The 22,507-nt window shown below is 55.1% G+C and overlaps 2 protein-coding genes and 1 long non-coding RNA gene across 4 annotated transcripts; 2 read left to right on the top strand and 1 right to left on the bottom strand.

Annotated features, from left to right (window-relative positions):
• The first annotated feature begins 345 nt into the window (after positions 1–345).
• WDR73 (WD repeat domain 73) lies at positions 346–6,170 on the top strand. Its single transcript, XM_002187519.7, has 8 exons — positions 346–483; positions 574–641; positions 966–1,054; positions 1,720–1,808; positions 2,896–2,963; positions 3,590–3,754; positions 4,807–5,181; positions 5,769–6,170. Exons 1-8 carry the CDS (start codon positions 353–355, stop codon positions 6,005–6,007), a joined length of 1,224 nt encoding a protein of 407 aa, XP_002187555.6. The 5' UTR covers positions 346–352; the 3' UTR covers positions 6,008–6,170.
• Positions 6,171–6,270: 100 nt separating this feature from the next.
• On the top strand, positions 6,271–6,618 carry LOC140681178 (uncharacterized). The gene is made up of 2 exons (XR_012052414.1): positions 6,271–6,403; positions 6,435–6,618. It is a non-coding gene; the product is annotated as an uncharacterized lncRNA (long non-coding RNA).
• A 2,663-nt stretch (positions 6,619–9,281) lies between these two features.
• ARRB1 (arrestin beta 1) lies at positions 9,282–22,031 on the bottom strand. 2 transcript variants are annotated; one of them, XM_030257187.4, is made up of 16 exons: positions 21,794–22,031; positions 17,039–17,069; positions 16,374–16,434; positions 15,906–15,950; positions 15,359–15,555; positions 14,726–14,785; positions 14,539–14,606; positions 13,984–14,119; positions 13,820–13,904; positions 13,650–13,722; positions 13,178–13,315; positions 12,899–12,982; positions 12,679–12,702; positions 11,751–11,821; positions 11,325–11,376; positions 10,435–10,688 (listed from the first exon to the last, which is right to left on the bottom strand). In XM_030257187.4, the coding sequence occupies exons 1-16, from the start codon at positions 21,811–21,813 to the stop codon at positions 10,577–10,579; spliced, it is 1,257 nt and encodes a 418-aa protein (XP_030113047.1). In that variant the 5' UTR covers positions 21,814–22,031; the 3' UTR covers positions 10,435–10,576. The 2 variants fall into 2 exon arrangements, with proteins under 2 accessions (XP_030113095.1, XP_030113047.1); XM_030257235.4 differs by lacking the exon at positions 12,679–12,702 and having other exon boundaries at positions 9,282–10,688.
• Between the last annotated feature and the right edge of the window lie 476 nt (positions 22,032–22,507).

Below are 22,507 nucleotides of genomic sequence, written 5' to 3'. Positions count from 1 at the left end.
CCTCAAAATCTCTAAATGCCTTAAAGTTTACGTTTCAAGAGCTCGGGGCACAAATCTTGGAGAGCCATCTCACTTGTGCCGTGCGCTGGCAATACATACCCACTTCATAACTACATCAGGTTGTGGAGCCTTCACCCGCTGTCCCAGCCCACTCCGTCCCTCGGGGCTGCCCGCTGTCGCACGCTGTCCCTGGAATAGGGCTGGGTGAGCTCTGAGGTCGCCGCTGTCCCTGGAATAGGGCTGGGTGAGCTCTGAGGTCGCCGCTGTCCCTGGAATAGGGCTGGGTGAGCTCTGAGGTCGCCGCTGTCCCTGGAATAGGGCTGGGTGAGCTCTGAGGTCGCTGCTGTCCCTCATGTCCCCGCTGTCCCCGCGGTCCGCTCCGCGCTGCCACCGCCGCCTCAGGCCGCTGACGTCAGGCGCGCGCCGGGCGGGCGGGGTTGCCATGGAGGCGGCGGACGAATGGCTGCTACAGTCGCTGCAACTGTGAGGGACACCGGCACCCCCGGCACTGACCCGGCACTAACCCGGCACTGACCCGGCACCCCCGGCCTCATACCCGCCCTCTCCCCGCAGGTACCGCGACCTGCACACCTTCGAGCTCCAGGCACCCACCCGCCTCATCGAGTGGGCCCGCGGGGACCGTGAGTGCGAGCTGGGGAGCGCTGAGGGCAGCAGAGGGACCGGGCTGCGGTGGCTGTGGCCAGCCGGAGGAGAGAAGGAGGCCCAGGGGCCGGGTCGGGGCCCATGCAGCGGGAGAAGGGGGAAAGAGGCTCTGGGGTTGGACCAGGGTGCAGGGCCCGGACCGCAGAAGTGGGGCTAAGTGGTGGGAGCTGTTCCGGGTTCAGCTGGGCTCCAGCTCGGGGCCTGGTGACCCATGGACTGTGCGGGTGTGTCACAGGGAGGGTTGGCTGGGCAGGGGGGCAGCCCTCACCATGTCCCTGGCTCTTCATGCCCACTCCACCAAGGTGTCTGTGTAGCCGGGTATGGACAGTCTGATGGGAATGAGATCCTGCAGCTGATCCCGCCGCCAACGCTGCTGACAAAGGAGACCCAGGTGGGTGTTGCAGCCAGGGCGGCACCAGACCTCTCTGACCTCCTTGGCTTCATATTTTCAGAGACCAAGCCTTCATGGGCTGTTACCTGTTACCTGGGCATGCCCAGGGATTGAGCAGCTTTGGTTGAAAGGAAAAGCACATAAGTCGTTTGTTGTCCAGTCATGTTATCCTGCAGTTGCTCCGCATTTCATTTCAAGTATGTGAATTTCCAGGTATGTGAATGAAAGCATTTCATGGGGAAAGAGAACAGATGAGGACAGCAAGCCAAGTGAAGAAGGGGCTTGCTGAGCAGCTCAGGCCTGGGGGACCACCCTGCAGAGCACCGAGGTTGGCCCTTGGGTGGGTGACCTCCACACTAGGTCACCCTACACTAAAGTAGAAGGTGGTTTTTGGTCACTAGGTAAGTAGAAAGCTCCTGAGCCAGATGTGCACAGATGGCAACAAACACAAGGAGAGCTCTTGGAAGCAGCTTTCTCCAGACTCTTGTTCTCTCTGACTATTTTGGGATCCTTCAGTCCTATATCTCCTGTTGAAAAAGGCAGCACTAGACAGGGAAGAGCTATACCAAACAAGAGTTTGCCTCATGTCTCTGTCATTTTTTGTGATAACTGAGCACAAGTTGTGCACCATTGTGTGAAGAAATGGCTTTGCCTCTGATTTCTAGGGCCTGTGTCCAGAGAGAGATTTCAAGGTAGAATGTGGTGGATTTTCAGAGCGCCCAGTGTACAGCCTGAAATATGTGCCAGACACCAGGTATGACCACAAGGTCCTTCCCAGGATGTATTGGAGAAGGAGAAGGGACTTACTCACTGAGAGAAAACTCCTTTTCCATGCCTGCTTCCCAACCCAGCTGGTCAGTCCTGCCAGCTCTGACACCAGTGTGAGTCTGGGCCAGTTACATACCAAGAAGTGCTGGTGTTGCTGCTCCCTACCCCACTTCTGAGCAGCAGGGACCTGTAGAGTTTTCCTGCTCTACCTTTCTCCAGAATTTGACACTGTTTGGAGCTGCTTAGCAGCAGAGTAGGACACTGGTGGCTAGTGCCACTGCTCTGCAAGACCCTGTGTGTGCAGGTTCAGAAGCTTTTTTTCCTGTTCTGGATTTAGACCAAACAAATACCACTGGCCGATCTCTTGTTCAGTGTTTCTTCCTACACAAGTCCCCATTGACTACTTTAGGGCTGTCTGGATCATTCCTAGTCTAGTCCTTCTAGACTAAGAAGGAAAAGGTGGTAATTAAATCATAGAATCATTTAGGTGGGAAAAGCCATCTTGAGACCATTGATTCTAAGCATTCTCCTATCACTGCCAATCCCAAGTGCCACACACAACTTCTAAATCCCTCAAAGCATGGCAACTCCACTGCTGCCCTGGGCAGGCTGTGCCAAGGCTGGACAGCACTTTCAGGGAAGGAATTTTCCCAATATCCAACCTAAACATCCCCTGGTGCAACTTGAGGCCATTTCCTCTTGTCCTTTCCTTGGGAGCAGAGCCCAATTCCCACCTGGCTGCACCTTCCTGTCAGGGAGTTGTAGAGAACAAAAAGATGCCCCCTGAGCCTTCTTTTTTTCAGGCTGAACACCCCCCAGCTCCCTCAGCCACTACTCATCAGATCCTCATAAATTATCCTCATAAATGCTGTTGCCTGGAACTGTGTTTGCATGGGCTATGTGGAGCATCCCTGCATGAGGAGTTCTGGGATTATGGTCCTTCCAGCCACCGCTCTGCTCCAAGCAGAGGCAGGAGTTCCTGCTTACAGGAGCAGCAGACCAGTTTGTCCCAAGCTGGGGAAAACAAGGCTCTGCTCCTGAGGAGACTCTTGTGAGACTCTCTGTTTCCTCAGCTTGCTGGTGACAAGTGGCCCACCCGACAGCTCCCTCCAGGTCTGGCAGGTGTCAGCAGAGGACTCTGGTAAGGCTTTCTGAGCTCAAGCAGTTTGTTGTTATATGTCACATCTCTAGCTTCCCCTTCTTCCTGTGTGTCAAAAATGAGGAAAGGAGTGCCACTTCCCTGTCCCGAGTGACCACACTTGTGTGGCACAGGCTGGAGAAGGGTACAAGACTTAACAGCACAAACCTCATCAGAGAATTAGTATGTTTAGGCCTATCACAGTAGCCTTGCACTGCATGTAGTTGGCACAGTGTCCCCTCAGTAACTTCAGTGGTTAGAAATATAACTCTGTCCATTGCCTTTTGGGATAGACCGTAATCCACTTTACTTCTCTCAAAAAGAGAGAGGCTGCTACTGGGAAATACTTGTAACCACCAGAAAGGAAGTGCAAAAGAAGGAGAAAACTTCATTGAACACAAACACCTCGATTCACAAATTTTCATTCATTTTGCTCAGCATTTTGTCAATCCTTGCTGGATGAGTTGGAAAGGGGTTTTACCCTGAAGAGAGGGTTAGGCATAATTAGATTTCTTATTGGTTTTGTAGGTCAGTTTTACCTTTGTGAGGTATTGTTGTGAAGCAGCTTAATTGGATGGATTACTTGGTGTTCAATGTGTTTTACATCTGTTTCTGTCTCTTCCTAATAGATGTTATTAAATCTGTAAGCACCATAGCAACAGAAAATGGCACTGGGCAATCCTGGGCTAAAATTGCCACCATTTCAGCCAGAGCCCCATGGGTCCTTCATGGCTCAAGACTTGACAGAGTCCAGATTACAGAGGTTGAATCAAGGAAAAATGTCTACACATCAGGTATTCAAAGCAAGCCTAATGTCTTATTTTTGGAAAGGTGGAGTTTGGGTAAAGCAATGCTAATTGTTTGAATAGCAGACATTTCACTGAGCAGGTACTTTAGGACGTGTGCAAGTGGTTATAAAGATATTTGCCACAAGTATATTGTCTTGAGGAAAGAGGTGACAAATGTCAGGTCCATCCAGCTGCTTACCACTCACATTATACTGATTTCTCACATCTCTGCTCCAAATATGGGCACTACCCAAGTCCTGCAGATAGTTTCAGTTTGGAGAACTGGGTTCACAGAAGGATGCTGTGTGTGCTGCCCCAAACAAGGGAGGTGACAGCCTGGTTACAGCAGGTGGTGGGTGCAGATCTGGTTTCCTTGGGGATCTGGGGACTCTCTGCCTTCACCTGTGCAGTGAGACTCAGTCCCCACAGAGTTCATTACTGGGGAGGGAAGAGGGGATGTGTGTGTCCAGTGGCAGTATCACAGCACTAAGGAAAGGGAAGGTCTGTTTATCACTGTCCGTGTGCCACAGGGACTCACAGAATCTTGGAGTGGTTGGCTTGGAAGAGACATTTAAAGCTCATCTCATTCCAGCTCCCTGCCATAAGCAGAGACATCTTCCACTAGACAAGGTAGCTCCAAACCCTGATCAGCTAGCAGGCATGAGGCAGCCACGGGTTCTCTGGACAACCTTGTCAGGGCCTCACCACCCTCAGAGACAAGAATTTCTGCCCAATATCCCATTTAACCCTGCCTTCTGTCAGTGCGTATCCCCACATCCTGTTACTCCAGGCCGTTGTCCAAAGTCCCTCTCCAGCTCTCTTGGAGCTCTGTTAGGCATTGGAAGGGGCTCCTCTTCTGTCTGGAGCCTTCTCTTCTCCAGGCTGAACATTCCAAGCTCTCCCAGCCTGTCACCAGGACAGAGGGGCTGTAGCCCTCAGAGCCTCTCCATGGCCTCCTCTGGACTCACTCCACTCTTTCCTGGAGCTGGCAATACTGCAGCACAGAAATCCTGAAAATGCTCCTCATTGGAGACCTGAGACCTGCTTCTCTTTTCCAGCTTCCAGAGGCAGCGACGAGCTCAGCAACTTAGCCTTCCTGGACTGCAACACACTGCTGCTGTGCTGTGCCACAGGCCAGCTGTGCCTGGCCGACATCCGACAGCCACAGAGTCCTGTGGAGGCCGTGCCAGTGCCCTCAGTGCCATGCAGTGAGCAGTGGTGCATGGGCACCAGGCATGGAGCTCAGGCCTTGGAGCTGAACTCCCAGCCCGTGGCTCGCCTCTCAAGCAGGGGACTCCTAACCCTGACAGACCTCAGGAAACCCTCTGAGTTCTTGGCCTTGGCAAAGGCTAGAGTCCCCTCTCCTGACTCAGGTGCAGAGTTCCTGTGTGTCTCCTGGGCTCCTGCTCTGGAAGGCTACCTTGCCATTTCAGGTAGGTGTTTAGGGCAGAGATCTCTTTTTCTGTGTGCTTTTTTGATTTATAATTTTGTGAAGGCCCAGTTTACTCTACCTAAAACCCCCCAGTGACAGGGTGGTTTTCAGTACTGCCCCTGGAGCCAGCAGAGATGATAGCTAATTGTCCTCTGCAGCTGCCTCTTTCCAACAACTCCGGAAGGGGCCTGGGTGGGTTCTGGAAGATGCCTGTTGCCTTTCTGTGAGATCAAAGGCCCCAAGTTGACCACAAGCACTGCCCTGATAATACCAGTCACAGCCTGGCTGCAGGCTACAGCATTGATAATGCCAGCTGGGCAGCGAGGCTGCCTCTTGACCAGAGCCTTGCATGTTCACACCCATGAATCCACAAACTTTGGGGATCTGGTCTGGGCTCTCCACAGCAGCTGTTTCCTTGGGACACTCTCCTCAGAGGCAGAGCTGCTCTCTTCTCACAGGTTTCTGGTCTGGGCCAGTTTTTCTTGTTCCTGCTGGTAGGTGAACCTGAGCCCAGCTGGACTAGAGCAAAACAGTTAATTTCTGCACTCTCTATTCCTTCTTTATCCTTTTAATTCCCTTTTATCCAAGGTTTTGATGGCACCGTGCACGTGTATGACACACAGAGCTGGGACAGCTCTGGCAGGGAAGCAGAGCCCATCTTCGTTCACAAAGGCCACACATTTGAAGGAGCAGGTGGCAGCAGGGACCCTCCCCTGGTCACTGTGCACACGTGGCATCTGCAGAAACCCAGAACTTTGTTGTCAGCAGCGAGTGATGGTTCTTTGCACGTCTGGGACTGGGTTCAGCCCTGTGGGAAGTGTGGGTAGGTGGTGTTTTGGTGAGATGGGGCACTTCCTGCCTCTGCTGTAGTGTGTGTGGGTGCAGTGTGTATGTTTGCCTGCAGATACTGCTTGGAGACTGTTGCAGTGAGCAGAACAACTGTAAAATTTCTATTTTAATAATAGTAAAAATTTTGCCTGTGTTACTTAATTCTCCTGTGTACCAGCCTTCAGATGAGAGCTGTGCCTGTGGTTCTGACTCTGACTGCTGGCAGAGAACATCCTGCTGTTGTTTGATCATAGGCTTGTGTCATGTCTGCAGAAAGGGAGAGGAGCAAAAAGGAGAGACTTGACAAGGGCCTGGACTGACAGGACAAGGAATGGCTTCACACTGCCAAAAGACAGGGTAGATGGGCTATTGGGAAGAAATTCTTCCCTGTGAGGGTGGGGAGGCCTTGGCACAGGTTGCTCAGAGAAGCTGCTGCTGCCTCATTCCTGGATGTGCCCAAGGCCAGGCTGGATGGATCTTTCAGCATCCTGGTCTAGTGGAAGGTGTCCCTACCCATGGCAGGGAGTTGGAACTGGATGAGCTTTGAGGTCCCTTCCAAATCAAACCATTCTCAGATTTCATTAAAAAAAAAAAAAAACACCAAAAAAAACCCCACCAGAATTTGATGAAACAGGCTCTTCTGTGGGATTTTTACCCACTGTATTCCAGGCCCAGAGCACCAAGGGGAAATGGCACCCCCTGAGGTGGGTTGACATTTATGAAGGCTGTACTTCAAGAGCACCTGGGGAAACCTTACACTGGGAATGTGCTGTACTGACTCATTCTGTGCCATGGCAACAGTTGTCTGCCTGGCAGCTGAGCCTGGAACCTGCTTCATTCTTCTCCCAGGACAAGCCATGTGAGCACTTCCGCCTGTTCCAAAACTCCGCTGGCAGCACGTGAAGCAGGGGCAACATGTCCAAGAGTGGGGATGTCACTTACTAAAGCCATGGATCTGTGTCACCACCAATCAACAAAAGGAAAAGCCTGTTTGAGTCCTAGAGGAGCTGAGCTCTCCTGAGGAGTGCTTGAGCATTTTTCTGCTTCCAGGGGTCCACAGCAAAACCAACCCAGTTGAGCCAGAGCCGAACTGGGGGAAATGGGTTCTAATCAAGAGCCTGGGAGCATTTCTGCCCCAGTGCAGGCGGCAGGGAGGGCTCCTGGCTCTCTAAGTCTCTTCATCTGCTCTTGAGTCAGTTCCTTCCGGCTGTGGTAGAGCTGTGTGCCCTTCCCCTGCACCAGGACCTGCAGGTTCCTGCATTTAGGAGGTGGCTTTTCTGCCCTATGACTCGGACCCATAGCAACCCCAGGAAGGGCGGTGTGTAGTACACAGACATGAAGGGCCCCCAGAGAGGGATCTTGGAGCTCAGTGGGTTTTCCTCAAGCACCCCAGGGAGCAGGCAATTTGGCAGAGGTGCACTCAGATTGTGCAGCTCTTCCTTCCTGGGGGAAACATCCATAGAGGGAGGGTCTCACCTTGGAGAGGTGAGCTCTGAGGCAGAGAGACCACTGGAGCATTCCCAGCACCCCAGCTACTTCTTTCTGACTGCCCCCTTTGCCGGGACACCTGGAGGAGCTGGCCCCCTCCCCCATCACAGTGGTGTGGATAGTGCAACGAGGACAGGGAACCGAATTTGCTTGGCTTTCAAAATGGGGCTTAAGCAAGAGCTCAGTTTGTACCCGTCTAAACTTCCCCTTTTTTTCCAAAAATAACTTAAGCCTTCTTGTCCAGCTTGAACCAGATTTGACAGGGGACTGGAGATATAAAAAATATTAAGTACTCACAGATGCTGTGGGAAGGGATTATGCACATAGGAGGGATCTGGAGTTGTGCTGGGCAGTAGGGACATTGCTCTCAGGAGTGCACCATATGGAGTCTCTGGCAGTGTCCACGTGTAATCAGAGTCTGGTTGTGTGACTGGAGACTGGCATTGCTGGAGCCTGTTTTGTCTTTGGCACAGCCTCTGGCACAAATGCCAACACCCATGAAGTGAACCAACTTAAGGACAAGGGCAAGGGCAGCTCAAGCTGCACAGGACACGAATGTGTCCAACCTCTGCTCTCCCTGGAACCATGGAGAGGTCCTCCAGAAGGCCTGTCTTCACTGAGGCCATAGAGTTTTAACTCCTGGGCAAGGTAACACAGCTGAAGACAGAATCATGCAATCATTCCTGTTGGAAAAGCTCTTTAAGGTCATGGATTCCAATCTTTACCCACACACAGCCAGGTCTACAACTAAACTATGTATATCTTCAATTGCCACATCTACACATCTGTTAAATCCCTTCAGGGATGGGGACTCCCACCACTGCCCTGGGCAGCCTATCCCAAGGCTGAACAATCCTTTCAGGGAAGGAACTTTCCCTAATATCCAATCTAAACCTTCTCTGGCACAACTTGAGGCAGGGTTTCTCCTTCCTTGACTGTGAGGGGACAAACCACAGCCCTTCCATGAGGGACTGTCTCCAAATTCAGGTCCATAAATGGAAGCGTTACTTGGCTCATTCCCCAGTACTCGCTCCTGCTGCTCTCAAAGGGGATGAGAAGCATCCTGCAGCATTAACTGATGTTTGGATAGATTGGTTCAAACTGATGTTTGAAGATACGGTTTAGTGGCCTTGGCAGAGCAGGGGAACCACTGGACTCTAAGATCTTAGAGGGTTTTTCCAACCTCCACGATTCTGTGATCGTTAAAACCATCAGCTCTGAGCAGTTCCTCAACAGGACACAGACTAGACATGGCTTGTTTAACAAGCAGGTTGTTAGTGCCCTGTTCTCATCAAGTACTGCATGACCATGCATTTCATTTCTAAAATAATGCCCAGTCCCTGCTGTGGGATACAAAATCCTTCATCTCCTTGGCTCCTCTGCATGTCTCTGCACACCACGGAGGCTGTCATCAGTTGATGAATGGGGTGGCATGAGCAGGGCAGGTAGCTGCTGCTCCCTGGTCCTTGCGCAGGAGGGAAAAAATCGCCTGTGAGGGTGGTGAGGCCCTTGCACAGGTTGCCCAGAGAAGCTGCCCCATCCCTAGAAGTGTTCAAGGCCAGGTTTGATGGTCTTTCAGCAACCTGGTCTAGTGGACAGAGTCCCTGCCCAAGGCAGGGAGGACGGAATTGGATAAGGTTCAAGGTATCTCCCATCTCAGACCATTCTATGGTTCTGTGACCTGCTGCCTGTGCCAGTTCCCCCATCCTTAGCCAACAGAAGTGTGCAGGCAGCGGGACTGTATTTTACTGTTTTTTTTCTTTTTTTTTTTTTTTTTCTTCTGAGTTTAATAAACTAGAATAATTTATTTGACAGAACACAGAAACATCACAGACAGGGTGGAGAAATCAAAGCAGCAGGTATCAATGATCAGTACAAAGGAACCACTTTACAAAAAGAAGTACCACGCTGCCCATCAGCTTTACCCAAAAATTACAGGGGGAGGGGAGTGGGCTCAGCTCAGCACCCTACAAACTGGGTCAGTGGGATGGAGCTATCCCTACAAAATGCTCTCAGATGACAACGTTGACTGCAACAGCACAATAAATAGTGGGAATGGCCTCTCAGTGAGTGGTGGGAGACCAAAGACCCTTGGAGGGGGGAGGAGGTCCAGGCACCACCAATCCAGGAGGTACAAGCATCTGTTGAAATATTGATTAGGGTGGTAAAAGCCCTGATTCTCCCCTACCCCCAAAGAGGTGCTAGATCCCATGCAGGCAGAGCAAAACATCAACCAGGGGAGCTTTGCAGCTTGGCAGGACAAAAGTATCCCTGGCAACATCCCGCTGGGGACAAGGCTATTCTGCCACAATATTGCCATGGCTGTGAAGAGGCATTTGAGGCCTCTCCCAGAGCCAGCAGTGTGTGGCAGATGGCACAGACCCACAGGGTCTGTAACCAGCAGCTCCCAGCTCCGAGCTGGTTTCGTCCAGGGAGACTATACTGGTGTGAAAACAGATGCAGCAGGGAGGACCCCTGGGGTTGGCCACTTTGGGGGGACTTGGGGGAAGAAAAGGGCAGGGGCTGCCCATTCCCTTTGTTTGGAGCAGCTGGGGCAGGGGCCAAAGTCAAAGCCAGACTCGTGCATCCCAGAGAGGGAACACATGCAGCAGGGCTGGACAGAGGGGGATTGGCCATGGGTGAAAGGAGGGGACACTGAGGTGCACAGGTGCCTTTTCCCATGAGAAGGCTGCCTAAAGAAACACTGCCCCCCCCCCACACACAAACAATTCTGCTGCATCCCCCCTCCCTGTTGAGACTGGGCTTATATAAAACTCATAAAAGGGGCATCTCATAGGAAAGGGCTCTAGTAAGTGGCAGGAGGCTGGACAGGGGCAGAGTTATAGTGAGCCCCACCGCCTCCTCACCTCCCTGGCCGTGCCCTGCACGGGAAACAACAGCTCTGGCAGCTGGATGAAGAGACAACACGGCACAGCTGGACGGTTATAGGTCCTGTGGCCATCGGGCAATTGGTAGGCTCCCAGTACAGGTAGAAAACAAAATTAATTAATTATAGAAAAGAGAAGCAGCCTAATGTAGGGGTGTCCCTGGGGCAGGGTGGCGAGCTGCAGGGAGCTCGCTTATCTGTCATTGAGCTGCGGAGAATTTGTCCGCTCCTCCTCATCCTCCTTGTCATCCTTCATGCCTTTCAGTCGCTGGCGGGCAAAGTCTTCAAACACAATGTCATCATCGCTAGTGGGGACACAAGGGAAGGGGGTTTAAGTGGGGTGCAAGGTCTTCAAACACCTCCTTCCCACAAAGCTGTCCCAGCTTGCTCAGTGAGCTCAACCTGCACCGCCATATGGTACAGCAGCTCAAGGGGCCCCAAAACTCCCCATCCCTAGCAAACAGCCTTGATTTTCAAAGCCTTATTAATACATGCCCAATGCACCCAAAAATGAGCCCCTAAGATCTCCAGCAGGTGCAGCTTTACCAGGGCCATTGGCATTTGCCCCACTATGGGGGAATTGCAGACCGGCAGGAAGTAGCTGGGTGGGTTAAGTACCCTAAAATCTCCCAAACATATCACCAGCCCAGGGAACACTGTGGCAACAACCTCCCACACCCCCAACACGATCCCAGCGGCCTCTTACTGCAGTTTCTCCTGTTTTTTGGAAAGCCATGCAGGGAAGGGTGAAGGAGGAGAGAAGAGAGAGGGGAACAGCACACGTCATGCATTACAGGTGACATGCATGGGGTTAATCATATGTGCCAATCCCATGGCACAGCAGGTGTTACAGGATTGGGGGGGGTGCCACGCAACCGCAATGTTTCACATTCCCACATGAAATGTGGGAATTGGGGGAGGGGTGTATTTTAGTCTCTTACTTTGTATCAAGCTCTATCAGATTTGTATCTATGGGCGCTTCATTCTCTGGAACTGAACAAAGGGATGACACAGGATTAGTCACAGGGTGGTGACTGCCTTCCCACCGAGGTGGCTGATACCTTCCCCAGGATCATCTCTGCCCTCCCACCAGGGTAGGTGAGACCCCCCCTGCAGTCATCACTGCCATCCCACTGGGGTGGCTGAGATTCCCCTGGGGTCATCACTGTTCCAGTGTGTGGCTACAACCCGCTCTGGAGTCTGGCTGCACTGGGGTGATGGGAGCACCCCCCATAATTTTAACGCTGAGGCCCTGTGAACAGGGTCAACAGGAGCCAAGAATCTCCCTCTGTGCAGCCCCACTGGTTCCCTTTGCCCCCTCCCACCCCCAGGGATGGTGGCCCTGTGACGCAGGGACAGACACTCACTGTCCCGGTGTACTGGTTCCTCCCTGGGTTTGGGATGCATCAGCGTGAAGGGCAGCTCCACTGCAACATCGCTGGAAGAGATAGCAGGGTAAAGCACAGGCCTGCCTGCACTTTACATGTAGAGTGAGGCAAATTTGCAGAGGGGGAGCAGCACAGCACCGCCATTACAGCTGCTGTAGAGACCACAAAGCTGGGCAAACCCCTGTGTCATCCTCCATGGAGCTGCTCAGCAGCTCTCATGCCTCTTGGTTGAGGTTGGACTCCAGGGTGGGGGATCAGCACAGGCCCCCTGAGAAGTAGAGGGGGATCAGGAGGGAGAGCAGCATGACAAAAATCTGTCTTTATCAGCTGTGGGGGGAGTATCCAAAATCCCTTGGGCTTAGGCTGCAGCCAGCAGTGCCATGGGAATGGCAGGAGGTGCACCAAGTTTTCCCAGTGCTCAGTGGGCATGGTGACATCAGGGCATGACAGCCTAAGCACAGCCCCAAGGGGCAGGCAGGACAGAGCTCAGACAGAGAAGTGTCCCAAAAAAGGACGAGTAGTCCCACGGCCCCTGTAGGACCCTGTGGGAGGGAAGTGATGTGACAATGAAGACCAAGGAAGCCCCAGAGACTTGACTCCCCAAATCCAGAGATGCTCAGCCCTATGGAGCCACCTCTGTGCCCTGCTCACTCTCCCCAGCAGCACCCACTGGGCCTCTCACTCCAGTACAAGTAGGAAAATGCAGAATTCAAACCCTGACAGCATTCCCAGCCTCATCACCCCAGCCCCACTTCTGCCAGGCTTTTTGCTGTAGGTGAGACAGCATCCCCAACACAGTGGAATTCCCAGGACAGGCAGGGGATCAGGTAGCACCCTGAGGGGCTGAGGAGGTTCAATGGGGGGCTGCAGTGAGGATTGGGGGGCGCTGGGGGGAGTGCAGTGTTACCTGGAGGCGAGGTCTCCCAGCAGGCTGGCATGAGTCAAAGGATACAACATATTAGTCACTGTCCCCTCCCAAGGACATACAACCCCCACACACCTTTTGTCCCGCCCATGCTGCTTAATCCCAGGGGAGCTTTAAGGATGATGGGGTCCCACCTGCAGCACAGACCAGTCCCAAGGTTAGAGAGGACGTGCAGCACGGTGGGGGGGTGCCCAACACTCACCCTCCTCGTGACACCACCAGCTTCACCTTCACCTTGTAGGAGACAATGATGCCCAGGATCTCCTTGTTGGCTCCATCTCTTAATCTGGAGGAAGGGGCAGGTGGGCATCAGTGCGGGAACGGCCATGGGGACCAGCTCCCTGTCCTCCTGAAGGTCCCCCCTTGGGATCTCCTCCACCCCAAGCATCACCCCTGGAGCAGGGGCTGGATGCCCACCAGGGCAGGTCCTGCCCCCATGCTGCAGGGGGAGACAGAAGCCCTGGGGGGTAGAGGGGCTCACAGCGTGCTGGAGGCCAGGTTGGTGTCCTCGTGCTTGAGCTTCCCATCCAGCGCCAGCCCTCGCTTCTCCCGGTTGTTGGCAAGGAAGGGGGTCAGGGTGTAGACTTTGCAGAACGTTGAGCTCGGGGCCACCATATCACTGGAGATGATTTCCACCATCAGCCAGAGCCCCAGCCACCCACAGCTCCCACAGCCCACCCCAGACATCTCCATCTTAGCCTGGTGAACCCCACGTATTCCCATCCCTTCCACAGCCTGATGGACATCGCCTTCCTGGAGGTTTCAGAGGGTGACGTCCCCAAAATGCCACCAGGAGAAAGAGCTCCATCTCCCCGTTCCTCCCACCGGTTCCTGCTTTCCAAGTGCAACATCCCAGTGGGGCTGCACTGGGGCAGGAGACCTCCAAGGCTTCTCTAAGACCCCCCTGAGGTTTCCAGGGCTCCTCATGATGTTCCCAAGGAACCAGAACTCACTCAGCATCCTCCACAGCCACTGGGCACTTGTACTGGGCAGTGTTGAAGAGGCAGATATCAGCATACTGGCGCACTGGGGTGAGATACAACAAGATGGGGATCAGGGTAGGCCCCCACAGGGATGGGGACAGGTACACCAGTGGGGTGGGGGACACGGCCCTACTCTTCACCTGAGATCTTGATTTTCTTCACGGTCTTGTTGGTGTTGTTGGTGACATGCACGTTGACACTGATGGGCTCCCCGTGGTAGTATATCTGTAGGGGAGCAGAAGAGAGAGGATGGTGAAATCCCCAGGGTCACCCCACCAGTGTACACTCCCCAGTCCTTGCCCACCTCCTTGTCCAGGGATGCCTCAAGGTGCAGTGGCTTGTCTGACATGAGGAACTGCCGGGTGGTCTCTGCCATGGGCTGGGGGCCAGGTCTTTCTGGTGCATACTGGACTTTACGGATCACCAAGCGCACCGAGTTCCTGGGGGAAGTCGAGAGGAGAACTCAGGCTGCCCACAGGCTACCCTCTTTCTTGGCCCATTCTGGGTCAAATCACTCTTTTCTTCTGGTCTGCTGGGTCAGAAGGATGCCATGGAAAGTCCTGTCTGGATGCCCACCAGAGTTACAAGGGGAAAACCCTATGGCTGGACCAGGTTGCCCACAGCAAGTGTTGGGCTCCTTGCACAGTGGTGGGTATCCCAGCTCCAAGATGTTCTCTGACCCATCCCTATCCTGGAGAACCTCCATCCCAGCCCCATTGTGGACAACACCCCCATGCAAGCCCCATCCTGGAACACAACTCCATCCCATTCTGGAAAACAAATTGAGTTGCCCCTTTCCTGCTGCCAGCACCAGGAGGATGCTGCTCCCATCCAGGCTGGATGGATCCTCTCTTCTTACCTCTTGTGGATCTTCTCCTCCAGGTTCTCTGCACAGAAAGCTTTAACCTCGTAGTCCACTCCACAGGCCTGAAAACCAGGAAAGGGGGAGAAGGAGGCAGAGAAACCCCTTTGCATTCCCCAAAGAGCTGATCCCAGCAGCAGCCACTCACCATAGCCCAGTGGCATGGAACATGGGGGGACCTTACCTTCCCTGTGTCCTCTGGGCCTGGCTGCAGTGTGACAGAGCAAGGCAAGTTGGGGGGGATCTGAAAGGAAAAGGGGGGTGAGGAGCTTTTTGGGGGGCTACCAATACTTCCCTATCCTATCCACAATGGAAAGAGGGAAATCCAGGAAAGATTTCCTCATTTTACAATTGCATTTCCCAAATCTCAAAGTGCTACAAAAATACATTATTTTAGAGGGTTTTAATTAATTGGAGATTTTGAGAAATCAGGCCATCAGGACCATTTTTGAGGCCATAGGATTGAGCACTGTAAAATGTCACAGAGCTCCAGAGGGGGTGGCCAGCACTGCCAAAGCTGCACTGGGGAAATTGGAGGAGAAGGTGCATGGAGCAGGGGGTCTACCCCCACCCCATTCCCTGCCACAGCTGTCCAGTGCTGATAGATCCCCAGTGTTAGCATGGACCCCCTGCTGCTGACACAGACTGGCAGTTTCCCTACTGGTGGAAGTTTGAAGATCCACCACTAAAAGCTGTGTCTTGATCAGAGACAGCAACACCTCACCTCCAACCACAACCCCACAGGGCCAGATGGGACCCTGATGTCCCCACCAAAGGGTTCACTGTCTCTTCAATCACCCCAGAGTTGTCACCCTACCTCGAAGGTGAAGGGGTAGGCGTGCTCTCCCAGCTTCTTGATGAGCCTCTCCTGCAGCCGTGTCAGGGGCTTTTTGTCCTCAGGGACCGGGGGGAAAGCCTGGGAGTTGGCCACGAACAGGTCCTTGCGGAAGGTCAGCCCCAGAACATCCAGGTCCTCACGGCCATAGCGGAAGGCGCAGGTCAACGTCACAAAGACTGGAGAGGGTGACAAGGGGAGGTTGGTAGCAGGGTGTGGGTCATGGGGGTACCAAGGCGAGGTGGTATCCTGCTCATGACAGTCCCACCAGCACTGGGAAGTAGTGGTGGCTTGAGGACATGCCATGTTGAGACTATGAGGATTCAGCAGCCAATTGTGCCTTCAGATGTCCACCATGGCACCCCCATTCTCTACAGAACAGGGAATCTGTCATGGGAACAGGGGGCTGGACAATGTCACCGAAGGGCCCAGAGATGCCAGTGCCTGGGTAAGATTGCACAGGGATGCTAGCATCACCCTGTGGCAGTGCCATTTCTGTAGCCCCAGGGATCCCAGGGGTAGACATTACCTTTTCTCTCCTTCAGGTATTCAGGATCCACCAGCACTACTCCATCTGCAACAGAACAGCCAAGTCAGAAATGCGCCATGGGGACGGGGGGACACACCAGCAGGGTCAGGGAATGCAATGGCAGGGTTAGGGGACACACTGTCAGGGTCAGGGGACATGCTGGTAGGGTTAGAGGGGAATGTACAGGCAGGTTTCAGGGGACACCAGCACAGTTAAGGGGGGACACACCCCCCCTTTACACAGAGAGTCATCACCTCCAAGCTGCCAGCCAGGGCTTGGGGGGAACACACTGTCAGCAGGGACAGTGTGCACCGACCTCACCCACGGCACGTGCAAAGCCACAGCGGGACATGAATATTATCCCAAATCAGCTATTTTCTGCTCCCCAAAATCCTTCTTCCCAGACAGCCCAGCCCACCCTGGCATGCATCTCCCTGGAACTGAGGTCCCCTTCCTGCCACCACATACCCACGGGGTCCACAACGTCGATGTGGTCCACGAAATCCCTCTTCCCAAGGTAGACAGTGAGCTGCAGGGGGGAACAGGGTGTCAGGGGCACACAGAGCAGACCCCCCAGGCCCCCCATGTTGTCACCACCCACTGGGGTCCATATTCTTCATCATCCCCAGTGTCACCATGTCCCTGTGGCAGCCAAAAGCCAATCCCAACCCCATTCCAGTCAAAGCCTGGAACCTTTCCAGATGTCCCCAGACCTGTAGGCACTTTGCATCTGGGGACTCTTGGGTGGCACCCCAGGGGTTTGTACTCCACTGTCAGGCAGGGATGAGCCCCCCAGTGGGTAACACACACCACCACACCAGTGTCGCCTTTCTCCTGATGGGGAAACTGAGGCACAGGGCAGGCAGCTGCCAGGCAGAAGGTTTTCTGCATCAGCTCCTGCTGCCCAACCCCAAACCCCCACATGCAGTCACCTGCACCCCAGCACTCCAAAACATGTTTGCTTTACCCCTGGACTTTGGGAAAGCCCCGCTGCCAGCCCCACGGTGCCTCAGTTTCCCTTCCTGCCACCCTGGAAGGTGCACAGGGTGGAATTTGGGTTCAGGGATGTGCCCAACCCCCACTCCCAGCCATGCTTGTTGACCCCATGGTTTCCCCCGCCATGTCCCCCTTACCTTCCCGTTAGGACTGGCTTTCTTAAACACCCTGCAAAACAGCAAAGGGGGGGTGAGTGCTGGAGCACGGGGTACCCTCCACTCCTGAACCCCCCATTCTGCTTCTGGCTCCCTGCCCACAGAGTTGTCCAGCTCTCCCCTTCAGGAAGGGTCCCTGGGGGAAGAAGCATCCCCTGGCACAGTCCCATGGTGCCAGGTGCATCCAACCTTCAGCACCCACTGGCAGGACCCAGTTTGGATAATGGAGGTGTCGGGACTCTGGCCCACCCCTTCACCTGAGGATGGTGCCCAGAGACCATTGTGAAAGGCAGCAGCACCCCAGCACCCACCTGGCCCTGGGGACCAGCATGTGGGACCATGGGGTCAAGGCATGCACAGGATGAGAGCATCCCACAGGATAAACCCACCTCACCATTACCTTACATGAATGCATCCCAAATCCACTGGAGAAGCAAGAAAAGTCTGGATGCTCCTGTCCCCAGGGCTTTTTATTCCCATTCCCATGGGACTAGCCCCCAGACACCCTTCTCAACTCCCAAAATACTTCTGGAACACCCCACAGAGATATGGGAGAAAGGATGTGGATCAACATGCCACTGCTGGGGAATGCCAGAGCATTCTCAGCCTGTCTGCTGCAGGCAGGAAGCGGGCAGAGGCAGGTAGGGTGCCTGGTGCTGCCAGATTTTTTGGAGCCTGCCCTGGCACAAAGCCACCCATAATGGGTTCTCCTCAGATAATCCTTCCTCGCCTTTAAATTCCATTAAAACCATCCGGGAAGATTAGTAGTGGTTTTAGGCTGGAAAAAACCAATTTCCCAGGGCAGCTGCTTGGCTCTGCCAAAATGTCAAAGGCTGCTCTGGATGATGGACCTTCAGCCACACCAGGAATAACCCTCAGCCACCCCAGTGCCTCCAGCTGCCCACGCCAGGCCAAGGGGCACCTTGGTGGGGTCCAGCCTGGGGGTGACTACCACCCCAGCAATGGGGTAGGATGTATCAGGAGATGTGTGGGTGCACGCCTCACAGTTCACCCCCCACATCTCTGAAATTCTCTGTCCCCACCTCCCTGTGTCCCTGCATATGTGTGTCCATGCACTCCTGTACATCCCACTCTCCTGAGAGTCATAGGGACCAGCACAGCCTGGCCAAGCTCTGCCCAGGAAGCAAGATATAGTTTGGATAAGGGAGTGTGGGGGCTGGGGCCCTCATTCCCTTGTCCAAGCCACAGGAACCCTCTGCCAGACACATAAAATATTGGGGACATCCTTCTGGCTGTCCCAAGCCACTGGGAAAATCAGGAACATCCTGCTGGCTCTTCCTGGATGGCTTTCCCCTGTGGGGGTTGGGGGATTGACTTTTCCCAGCCGAAATGGAAAAGCACTTCCACAGTAGGATGTTTGTTATGAGGGTTTGCTGATGAAGGTGTGATCCTGTGCTGGTGCAAGGAAAGATGGAATTAATGGGAATGCTGCTCCAATTAAATAACTTGGGGAGATAAGGGCCTCAACCTGCCATGGAAGAGCATTAGCACCCCACTGTTTCTGGGGTCTGAAAGCCATGGGGGGATCAATCTCCAGAGTCAGGGATGGAGGGGCAATGAATGCATCCCCCTGAGAGCCAGAGCAACTAACAGCAGGATTTTCATGGGTAATTAATGAGGCATTACTTCAAAGCAGGATAAGAAGCATCCCCTGACAGCCTGTCACCCTACCCAAGAAAAACCCCAAAGAGGGTCCAGCATGCTGGATCACAACCTGAGGTGTGCTGGGAAGCCCCAGAAAAGGCAGACAAGACTGGAGGCTCAGTGGGTGCCTCCATGAGACATGGATGACGCTCCCATCCAGCCCTGGAGACAGCTGCTAATGAATCCAGTGCAAGTGAGATTGATGGCAGGCCTTGAGGGAAGCCATTCCTCACCACTCTGCCTGGCACACACTTGTGCTGGCCCCACACTGGAACAGGAGCCCAGACTGGCTCCCCACAGTGCCCTCATCTTGTGGGTGCAGCAGCCCTGCCTGGCCCCACACCCTGGCTGCAGGAGCTCCCATCTCCCCTGCAGCACCAGTGGCAGAATGGAAGGGGCACTTGGGGACACGGTGGCCTGTTGCTGCCAGCGGGGTGACCCTCACCCACAACCGGATCTCGAGGGAGGAAAGAAGGAAGTGTGAAGCCTTCCCTCCCCCTCCAGCCCTTCCTGGTGTCGAAATACTGGAGACACGAGGCAGGAAGTGGCCTCTGCTGCTGCGTGGGGCCTCATGCCAGAGCTGGCAGTCCCAGTGCCCCTGAGCCTGTCATGCTGCCACACAGCCACATCCCATCTCTCCTGCCCTCTCCCTGTCGTGGATCCCATCCCTTAATGAGCTTGTTAGGCACCCAGCCAGGGCTAACAATGGCTTTATTGGGTGGTCAATAATTGAGTGGGGTCTGATCTTGATTGGGAAGATTTATGAGGATTTAATTCCCCTACGCATCACAACAAGATCCGATGGCAACACCATTGATTGCCTTTGAACCCAGGGCAGAGAATTCAGGGGTTTTGCCAGCTCTCATGCTAACGAGGTCAGCTGGCAGATCTAATTAGCTAGAGCCACGTTAGAAGGGACCTCCAGGGATAATGGAACCACCAGCAACCACACCATACGCAGTGGCACAACCCCGTGGTGGCGGGCAGAAGCTCCATGCCAGCTGTGCCCAGATAAGCCTGGAGAACCATGCCAGCCAATCCCAAAGCAAGAGCATCCCACAGGCTCAATGCTGCATTTTGCATCCCTGCTGCATCTCTCTGTCTGTCTATCTCCTCCCAGGGTCAGCAGCAGCATCCCCCAGCTGGGTCAGAGCTCCACCAACTTTCTTGGCAAGGAAACGCCTCAGCTGTGGGATCCGGGATGTGTCCGGATCCTGCTGTTATTATCAGAGTTTGCTCTCCAAACAACATCCAGGAAGCAGGAGTCCTGGGCTACCTTCTAGGCTTCTAGGGCTCTTTCTCTTCCCAGTGGAGATCCCTGTCCTGCTCCCACATCCTATGTCTTCATCTAGGGGGATGAAAGGGATGGTAGAGGGATGAGCAGCAGATCTGGCAGCAGGCAAGGGTCACCCCCCCAGCAGCAAGATGCTATGGTGGAATGCTACAGAGGGGCTGAATGGTACTATGGGGCCAGAGGAAAGGTGTGAGGGGTGCTTAATGCCCCAAGGTGGTCTCTGGTGTACTGGAACCACTGCAGCACTTCCCAGCCATCAGGAAGCCACCCTCAAGCCACAGGCTAGGAATCCCAACAGCCAGGAATTCCAGTAGCTGGGCATCCTGTGTGGGGTTGCAGCTGCCCTGACTGGGTGCTGAGTGGGAAAAGGTGATCAATTATGCCAACAGCCACAAACTCAGCTGTTTCATCCAGCTCTTCCCACTGGTGACTCCCAAGAAATGTGGGATGCCACAGCAGGAATCAGCAAAAATGGGCTTTTGGGGAAATCAGATAGTAAATCAGATCTCACAGCTGAACCTCCTGATCAAACCCAGTGGATTTGGGTTTGGAGATCCAAACTGGAGAGGAAGGGATTTGTCAGCGTAATTCTTCCCCCCTCACCCTCCCCCAGCTCCCACCGTACACACTGCGTAGGCAGGGAGAAGATCAGCTCATGCCTCTCCTGCCGGCACGCCTGCTGATGGGAATGCCACTCACCAAGCTCCCCCTGGCACCCAAAAAACCCTGGAGGCCAAACCAGCTACATCCTGGGGTTTGCACCCAGACATTGTGGGGAACCCAGCCCGCTGATCTGTGGGGCTGTCCGCCAGCTCCAGGAGCGCAATATAAATTCTCAAGAGTTCAGGATACTGAGCAAGGAGGAAGCGGATACTGTCAGCCATGGCTGGGGCACCAACACCCAGAAGGCTGGAGGCAGCAACAGCCACTTCCCAAAATGCTGGATGAGTTCAACAGGCACCTACAACTCCCATCCTGCCACTCCAAAACACTGCAATGTTTCTGGAAGGTTCTGCCCAGGCAGGGCTAGATCCCCTCGTCCAGTTGGGGTGGGGGGGAAGGGGTAGAGAGGCTGCACTGAAGCCCCCTGATCCTGATGCCAAGGGAACATGGACTGAGCAAAGGGAGGGCGATGGTGTTGAGGGGTGAGCAGGAGCACTCTGAAATCCCTAGTCCTCCATGATTTATGGCTAAGGGGACAGAAAGGGATCGGGGTGAAGAATGCAAGTGTCAACTCTTTGCCGGTGAGTGGATTTCACAGATCCTGCAAGGGCTGGCAGAGGTCATCAGGCTCTCCTTTAAATCCCAACAGGCCCTGCAGGATGTGCAGCCCAGCGGGTCCTACCACGGTCTGCCCCTGGAGCCCTGGGGAGCACAGGGGAGGGGGGTCCCTATCCACCTCTCCACAGGGTCCCCTAAAAGCCAGCGTGCCCATGGCAGCATTCCCATGGGATGAAGGCGTCGCAGGCCCTCGTGTCCCTGCGCTGCAGGGCTGGCACGTGCTCCCTGGCACCCCCAGCTGTGCCGCATGCCGGGAGTGACATCAGGGCCTGGGTCCCCTGGCGTCACCGCGATGACAACAGCCTCCCCCGTCCCATATCTGATGGGGACGTCCCCAGTCTCCGGGTCCTCACCACCCCTCGGGGGGCACCATATCCCCGCAGCGGGGCCGCCCCAGGGGACCACCGGCTCCAGCGCAGGGCACGGGCAGCGCCTGTCCCACCCCTCCCCCGCCATGCCCCCCGGGGATGCTCCGCTCTGTCCCGCTCCTCACTCACCGGGTGCCTTTGTCTCCCATGGCCCCGCCGATCCTGCGGGCTCAGCCGAGAAGCGGCGGCCGGGCTCGGAAAATTACTGGCTGGATGGTGGAGGGAGCGGCGGCGGGGCGGGCGCGGGGCCCGCTGCGGCCCTGCTCGGGCCCGCTCGGAACCGCTCGAGCACGCTCGGAAACACTCGGAACCGCTCGGCTCGGCCCGGGAGGACGCCACGCCGGCCGGTTCGGGGCCGCTCGGAACCGCTCGGGCAGGTTCGGAACTGCTCGGAGCCGCTCGGAATCGCTCGGCCACGCTCGGAGCAGCTCGGCAGGGCTCGGCCCGTCCCGGTTCCGGTGCGGACGCTGCCGCCGCCGCCGCCGCCGCCTCCGCCCGCCCCTGAGCGGCGCGGCCCCGGGGCCGGGGGCGGCGGCGCGCAAGGGCCGCACGGGCAGGGGGAAGACACGGGGAGAGGATATTGGAGGGGGGAAGCGGCCACGGGGCTGACACGAGGTGGGCGGGAAGGCGATGAGGGGGTTGGAGCGCGGGGACACACGAGCGCGCACCCCCCCTCAGCCGAGAGCGGCGGGAGCGCGCACACGGCTCGGCGCGCCCCCCAGCGGCGACACGCGGCAATGGCGGGGGGGACCCCCTCAGAGAGACACGCGTGGGACCGGAGACACAAAGACCTGCGTGTCCACGGGGACAGGTACGTGAGCACAGACACACGGCTGTGAACAC

Source organism: Taeniopygia guttata, chromosome 1 (genome assembly GCF_048771995.1).
Source record: "Taeniopygia guttata chromosome 1, bTaeGut7.mat, whole genome shotgun sequence".
NCBI lineage: Eukaryota > Metazoa > Chordata > Aves > Passeriformes > Estrildidae > Taeniopygia > Taeniopygia guttata.
Note: the sequence above shows the minus strand (reverse complement) of the source record. Positions and strands in the feature narration are given on the sequence as shown.